This window comes from Aedes aegypti, chromosome 2 (assembly GCF_002204515.2).
Source record: "Aedes aegypti strain LVP_AGWG chromosome 2, AaegL5.0 Primary Assembly, whole genome shotgun sequence".
NCBI classification, from domain to species: domain Eukaryota; kingdom Metazoa; phylum Arthropoda; class Insecta; order Diptera; family Culicidae; genus Aedes; species Aedes aegypti.
In genome coordinates this window covers 17,449,489-17,457,635 of record NC_035108.1, presented here as the reverse complement: position 1 = coordinate 17,457,635, position 8,147 = coordinate 17,449,489, and the positions used below count along the sequence as shown (strand labels likewise).

At 38.2% G+C, this 8,147-nt stretch overlaps 1 protein-coding gene across 1 annotated transcript; it reads right to left on the bottom strand.

The window, feature by feature from the left end:
• Window positions 1–4,066: 4,066 nt before the first annotated feature.
• Window positions 4,067–7,332, bottom strand: LOC5571773 (RCC1-like G exchanging factor-like protein). Its single transcript, XM_001659855.2, has 4 exons — window positions 7,048–7,332; window positions 6,226–6,981; window positions 4,614–4,778; window positions 4,067–4,548 (listed from the first exon to the last, which is right to left on the bottom strand). The coding sequence occupies exons 1-4, from the start codon at window positions 7,157–7,159 to the stop codon at window positions 4,211–4,213; spliced, it is 1,371 nt and encodes a 456-aa protein (XP_001659905.2). The 5' UTR covers window positions 7,160–7,332; the 3' UTR covers window positions 4,067–4,210.
• Window positions 7,333–8,147: the final 815 nt, after the last annotated feature.

Here is an 8,147-nt window from a genome sequence, read left to right as displayed (position 1 = left end):
GTTTTGATCGACGATGGCAGCGTGCCGGTGATTTAATCTTATCTGTGTTTGATCTACACTCAAAATAATCCAAACGTCATTGTTACGTGGAAACAACGTGATTTTTTTCCATCGCACTTTTCACGTAGCTCCTACGCAAATCATAGGTAGCCCAGAATGAACGCATGAACTTTGGATGTTCGTCCATTCCATCATCGCTAGACGTAAGAGCTACGTGGATTTTCCGGTACCCTTTACGAAGCGTTTCAATAGGACCTATATGGTTTTGCATTAAATTTAACTGTAATAAAGATTAATCTTATTTCTATAAGGCTTTGGAAGAAAACTAATTCCCAATTGGAAAATGTAAACAAACATAAAAGATTGTGATTTTTTTATTGTCAATCTGAGCATTTCGAATCCTGTTTCCCCAATTTTGTGAGTTTGGTCTGTCTTGTTGTGGCCTTCGCGTGCTATAATTGATAGAGGTTATAAATCACGTATAAAATATGAAGTAATGCAGGGGTTCTTCGGTATTCAAAGCATATTTAACTTGAAATCAATCTTACACAGTGTTTAAGGCAGCAGCAGCTTCTGAAGTTCTTCAAAAATCAAGCGGGCGCCATCTTAGGATTTGAGCTCAACACCGAATGTACATACAATATGCAGATGTCAAAATGAACTTAGGCACCTATGTGAATTCCACGTAAGTACGATAGGTAACTTCAGTTAACATTACCGAGTCAGGTGAAGTGGAGGTAAAATGAATTTGGAATGATCTACGTGATTTTTCACGTAGCAATGACGTTTGGATTTTTTTGAGTGTACTGTTTCTGAATGCAAAGTCTAAATCAATAATCATTGAAGTTTTCATAAAAAACTGAAGTGAGCAGCAGACTTGATTCTAGTGGGAGCGTAAATGCCACAAAGATAAAGATGAATGATGTACACAAATGTACAGCAATGACCAACTGTTGGTTTGAACATTGAGCCTATAGCTTATTCGATATAGATTCATGACTGTATTCAGTGATGGAAAACGTTTGCATTGCTCTTATTTATTATTGGTTGGTGATTGAAACTTGAGAAATATTTATTCTAGTTCATGAATCAAAAAATGGATAAATAGACGCTAGAAGTGTTATCTAACCGTTTGTTCACGTTGTCTTCAGAATACTGATAGATATTTTTTTGAACAGTTTGCATAAATCGCGTCACTCACTTAGGTGAATCCTGATCATGCAGCTATGATCCGTCCCCACTGTCAAAACTCCTTCCCGTGACAACCATGGAGATGCAGAGGTGATCTCGGTATCTAGCAGTGGCGCGGGAAGTGGGTAGGACAGGTAGGACATGTACTACGCACAAAAACACCTGGGTAGGACAGTCAAAGATTGAACAAAAAAAAAAAAACTTCAGTGCAAAGAAAAAAATAAAACACGAAATTCACAGAATGTTTGCTGTTCATCGATTTGCTACCTAAAAATACATGGGGAAATTAGAACAACCTCACTTTTTTTACCTAATTTTGTCAAATTTGTTCAATATAATTTTTCATAAAAATGATATAAATATAAAAGGTATTCATATTTTTCAATATGAATGATAGTAAAACTTGATTCAATAAATGATTCAAACGACAGAATTGGCAGTAGGTTTATTTACAGAGACTTGGATTCTATTTCAATGCAAGTTTCTAAAAAGTTTAAGGAAGCTTCAGAAATTATCATAGTGATTTTATTTGAAATACTTTCTCCTACAGGGTTTTCTTCAGAAATTCTTGCAAAGATTTCTCTACCAATTCTCCCATAAACTCTTCCAGCGATTTTTCAAAGGATAATTAGAAGAATTTCTCCAAAATTCGCTCCAAAAATCTTTGACAACTCCAAAGCTACTACTCTCAGTAATTTCCTCATTCAAAGTTTGTTTTCCAAACCATTTTAGAATTTCCTCCAGATATTTTTCACTAGTCCTTAAACCAAATTTTCCAGTTGTTACTCATTGAGATCTTCGAAAAACTTCTACAAAATTTCATCCGAGGAAATTCACAAAGGTTCATTTCAATGGGTTAAGCGAAGTATGCACTTCAACAGAAAAGTAATCGCAATCCTAGCTTTAAAAAAAAGCTTAAGAGTTTTTTTACAAGAAACCCTGCAATAATTTCTTCATATGTTCATGTGGATTCCATCAAGAATCCATCCACGTTTCCTCCCAGAAATCCAAAATTTCTTGAGGGGTTCTTCGGACAAATCAATTTTTTAAGGGATTTTTTCAGCATTTCATCCAAGTATGACTCCTGCAGTTTTACCAAACATTTCTTAAAAAGTATCAAAAGTTTATTAGGTTTTACACCAGTTCACACTTCAGATTTTTTTTCCAGTAAAACCTCCAATCATTCCTACACACATTTCTAAAGAGATTTTTCTTAATGTTTTTCGAGAAATTTCGATTTTTTTTTCGAAGAATTTCGGATTTTCTTTTTACTTAAGACTTATTTGAGGAAATATCGAAGAATTACTGCACGGAGAAAAAAGAATTGTCCAGTCAATCATATTTGCTGGTAGATCAATCATATTTTACATTGGATTTCAGTCAACCATACATTAAAATTGACTCAACAATATATATGCTTGGTTTAACTATTTGGTATGATTGGTTCAACTACACAAAATAATTGAATCAACCATAGATATTATTGCCTCAATATTAATATACAATCATGACAATGGTATTATTGTTGATGTTGTGTTGTCAAAACCGGCACGAATCTTCTTTATCGACATTGCAAAAATGCGACAAAATGTAAATAAAAATGGGAGCAGGAATTCAAACCACTATCTTGAGAGTGAGAGTGCATTAACTTACATCTATTCCAACATCGCTTGTTGGTAAACAGCGGTTTTTCGCGGTACACCTCATAACGTTTCAAGGTAAAAATGTGCGGAAAGCTAATTCAACAATAATATAATTGAAATAATCATGTGATGGAAGACAGAAACAAAGGCAAAAGCGATTGGGCAAACCATACTGTCAGTTAAGAAGCACCGAAAATATGCTTGTAACAATTGTATCCTGGTATGTTAAAGCAACTATCGGAAAAGTTATGTCAATCATGTAAGAATTTTCTGCGTGTGGAGGAATCTTTGTAGAAACCTTAGAAGGAATCTCTGGATCAACTGCTGAAGGTATCTTTAGAGAAATCCCTAGTTGAAATCTTATATAAATCCTGATAGACTATTTTAAAGAAAATACCTAGAATTTTCTGGAGATTAAATTTTAGACGACGTTTTGACCGGGTGCTTTAAAAGATGTCCCAGGGAAAAAAATTAAAATTTTTTAGAAGGAATTCAGATGTTTTCTGAAACAATCTTTGAAGAAATTCCATTTCTGTAGTTTTCCCTAGAAAATCCAGGTTGAAAAAAATAAATCTTGAAGAAATTCATTTTGAAATAATCACTAAATGAACTCCTTTATATTATTTGGGCAAATTCTTGAATAAATTTTTGATGAAATTCCTAGAGAGCCCCTAAATATAGTAACTTTCAATTTCAAGTCCAAAATTGTTCTTTGCTCCATTATGCACAAAATATTTGCCAACCTTTGTCCTACCCACAGTTTTGAACGTGGCCGCGCCTCTGGTCTCTAGTAACAATGAATGTCACACTAACATCCCTTCTCTTTCTCGATGACCGTAAGGACGTGGCCGGCGCCGTTAATGGTTGGATTTTTCGAAAGTGTACGTACATTGAAGATGGAAAGCTACTCCCCAAGCAATTGGTTCCTTGTGCAACTTCGATTATTCTGGTCAATCACAGAATACCAACTACGAATTGTACGGTCATCAATGCTTATGCTCATGCTCTAGTAAACCTAGTAAACGACACTGAGGACGGCCTTACAGTTGAGGTCGAAATACGCATATCAGTCAAAGGATACACACTCTAGTGGAATTGTATGGTATAGTGTTAAATTCGGGTTTAATTTATCGATTATTTCAAGTCAACTGCATGAGAAACTCCATCAATATCTGTGGAAATGCCCATAAGAAGATGTTTTAGTTGAAAAAAAGAGGCAAAAAAAACAGGACTGTTTAGCAGGAATCTTTATTAATTAATGTAATCTACAACTATTCGTCTTACCAAATTTGAGGCAGTAGGTACTTAATCTGAAAAAAAAATCTTTGGATATCGTACTCTTACTAAGCTTTTATTGTCACTACGGTTCCAAAGGACTAGACAAACGCCTTACACAGCGCCAGTGTGTGATCGACTCCGCAGCTAATTTTCATCACGCGTGCGCTAACAGCCACCTTCAGGGGAAAGAACTGGTCATTCTTGTGGCCAAATCCCAAACACCCGTACCGGTTGTGGCCCCACATGTACAGATCATCCTGATCGTTGATGGCCGCACTGTGAATCAATCCCGCCGAGATGGCCCGCACCCGAACATTGGGATTGAAATCGTTCCGCCCGAACAGCGCCGGAGGAATTTGCGTTGGGCGCGCTTGATGTCCCACGTCTGGACCGAATCCCAGGATACCGTATCCCCAGGAGAACACGTCGCCGTTTTCTGAAAAAGAGATCATCGATTCTTAGTCGGATTCAACAGTAATTCCGTGCCAGTTATCCACTTACCGTTCAACACCATGCAGAACGAACCACCTGCAGCGATATCCACAATCTTTCCACAGTCTTTCAGGAACGATAAATGCATTGGTAGGTTTATTTGGGGGTTTTCATCGGAATCTGTCGCCAGTTGACCGTACTCGGTGTTACCCCAGCCGAACACTTCACCCTTGTCTGAAATTCAAATCTTTTAACACATCCCTACGGTTTTGGACAATACATTCAAAACTTTTTAGATTTTTCATACAAAATGATCAGCTTTGGTGGGCTAGATTTCAGTTGTTTATGTACCGATTTAAATGCAATTTTCACAGCTTTTTTTCCGAAAGAGGACCATGTGATTATTGAGCTGAAATCGAATTGAGTTTAACTTCTGCGTCCATGAGTCCTCTCGTGGCGTAGGGGTAACGCGCCGTATCTAGAGAACAGGGAGTCGATTCTCGCCGAAAAGACGTGTAACTTTTTCGCAAATTTCACATCAATTTGTCCATTTAATCCAGGCCTGCCCGACCTTTTCGAACCGCGGGCCAAATCTCAGAAACAATATTGTGCGGTGGGCCAAAGTTTTTTTTTTAAATGCAACAATTTCAAAAAAAAAAAATCTTTTGGAGACATATAGTATTTGCTTCTATGGTAATCTAGATAATTCTGTGAGAATTGTATTTACGATTACGCCTGAATCCAGCCCAGGATTGTTTTAAAAATTAGAAATGTTGCTCAGCATTTTATAAAAATCACCTTCAGAATTCTATCAGAAACTTTCGTCAGATTTTGCCAGAATCTCATCTGATGATGTTTGAAAAATCATGACTAGATTTATATAAGATTGAAACTATGGATTTTACGATACTCCAGCGTAGGATTCTGCGACCTTAATATTCCGCAGAACCCCACTCTCAAATTATTATAAAATCCTGACCTATAATCTGGAGAATTCTGTCCTACTCAGAACTCTGTAAGAAATTCACTAAGGATAGCTCAAGCCAATTTTGCATACTTATATTCAGTATTCGGTGATGGTTATTGTTGTCATTCTGTGAAATCCTTTTGGCTTTAATATTTTCGCCGACTTCTTATGTTCGAACATTCAGTTTTGTCCATATAATAGTGAAGAATGTTATTTGCGAAATTCCTCGTACATATTTATTGCTAATGAAATTTAGTATTTTTTTATATGGAACATTTTTCAACATTTAAGGAATCAAGCAAATTTGTATAGATAAAAAATGTAGAGAACCTTCAAAATAAAATATTCAACACAATCAGCCTATTCAAATACTCCTTGAAATGTGCAAATATCTAGCTTTAGAGTTTCTAGAGCAATGAAGGGGCCAGATATAAGAAGAATCTTCAAGCTCTTCGCGGGCCGCACAAAATGGAGTGGCGGGTCGGATACGATCAATCCTCGACTGAACACGAGTATCTTTTCACTCTCGTCCAACGCGATCCGAACCCGATTGATCTTGATTCCGTCGCTCACTCCACAGGAGCATGCAAAGGAATCGAAAGACCACACACTACTGAACCTAACTCTCTAAAATTGATTATTTTGTATGAAAAATCGAATTGCGAATATATCGTCCAATACTGAAATCCGAAACATATATTCTCATATACTCACCAGTCAACGCCAGCACCGTATCGGAAGTGCCGGTAACCTTGCAGACAGTCTCTCCTTTCAAATCGCCCTCAACTTGCGATGGTGTGCTCACCTTCCCAAATCGACCCTGCCCAGTCTGCCCGTCATCGCTCCACCCGCAGGAATACAACCGTCCGGAAGCCGTCCGAAAGAAACTATGATCCTGGCCACAATCCACTTCCACGATCGGATCATCCTTCCTTCCCCCCAAGTCGGTAATCCTGTTTATAACCGGAGCATTGAAGTAATCCTCCCCGCGAACAATTTCCCTGCCGCACTGTCCGTAGGCGTTGCTTCCGAAGGCATACACCACGCCATCGTTGGCCAGGGCCAGCGTGTGGGCTCTTCCGGCCGTGACCTTCACAATCTCCACCGCTTTCTCGTTCCCTTCCACGGCGGCCAAATCGATCGGCGCCGGATAGATTAACATCTCGAACGGTTTGCGGTGCTTCCCGCCGAGCTTGTGGTAACCGATCTGCGCATCGGTATTGATACCCGTTCCCCACAGGCTCTTTCCATGGCGACATTTGGCCGCGAACACCGAGAAGCCATACCCGGCGGCAACGTCCACTATGTCCCGGTTTTCGGCGAAATTCAACCGGCTCGGATGCTGAACCACATCCGTGTGGGCTTTGGCCTGCTTCTTGACCGAGGTCTGCAGTCCGAGGGCACCGGTGGCGGCCAGTCCCCACACGTAAACCCGGGTGTCCGTTGACTTCGCTATTGGGTACTCGTGAACTGAAAGAGGGAGTACAAGGGTAACAGTCTTGTGATTGTGGGTGGTGGATCTCGAACCAAACTTACCGGGTATTTTGGACTGATCCTGTCGGAGAACGGTTCGCCTTGCGTGCGATGTATAATACCGAGATTGGTGGAGACGTCCAACAAGTATGAATGTTCGCATCGTTCGACTCATATTTCAGCACTTTTCTCTATTGATGCAGTTGATAAACATTGAAATTTTGAAGAAGTTTCCCGGAATCCATGCTTTGGTGCACAAAATTCAACGCATTTTGGTTTTGGCCTTCGACTTGAGTTCAAAACAAAACGGTATGAATGGTACAACCAAACTCAACGTTTACATGTGTGTATCTTTCGTTTTGTAAGGGAGGTACCGGAGGTCCACAGGGTGGTTAAAAAATACAGTGGCCCAATTTCATATTCGTACAGGATACTGTTTCCACATAAAGTTAGTAAAAAACTATTATATGAAGTATTGAGTTACAAATACTCACAATCACAAAATGTTTCCATTTACATTCATCTTTGGATTAATAGAAAAGTATTGAATTGATGTCTAAAATTCACCCAATTCCATATTCGTCCACCTACCAAAATTCATACGCACAACGTTCAAAACTAAATTTAGAAGCTCTATTTGATTACTGAAATGCTTTATTATGATGTTCAGATGTAGTGAAATACATATAGACAATTTATTAGTGGACATACATGAAATTTAGGTAGGGGGAGATCCCCCAGTACCGGACACTTAAGCCACTAAATTCATAATTAAAAAACTATTGATTTTATGGGCTCGTGCTACCCATTTATGATAAATATTATCATTTTTATAGTGTACAAAAATAAATTTGAAATTATAAATATGAATTTTGACAATGCATTTTGATGATGTATTTTAGTACCAAATTGATCGATCTTGAAAGGTAGCACCCAATTCCGGACACAATCTGGAAATGCCTTGAATTCTGCAAATTTGAACATCATTGAATGTGTACACTATAGGAATAGTTGATTTTTACCATTTCAATGCATTTGCAACATTTACAAGAATAATTTGAGTCTTTCTTAGTTTGCAAGATGCCTATCAAAAAACCTCCTCTATATATGATGAAAAATAGCACATTTTACGATGTTGTTCTGAATGTTCATTCGTCTTAATT

Bases quoted from the DNA above. Each gene is read 5' to 3' on its own strand.
- LOC5571773 (XM_001659855.2), bottom strand. From the start codon at position 7,159: ATGAGTCGAACGATGCGAACATTCATACTTGTTGGACGTCTCCACCAA. The intron at 6,982-7,047 runs GTAAGTTTGGTT...TCCCTCTTTCAG, and splicing joins GGATCAGTCCAAAATACCCG to TTCACGAGTACCCAATAGCG. The intron at 4,779-6,225 runs GTGAGTATATGA...TTTGAATTTCAG, and splicing joins TACGGTGCTGGCGTTGACTG to ACAAGGGTGAAGTGTTCGGC.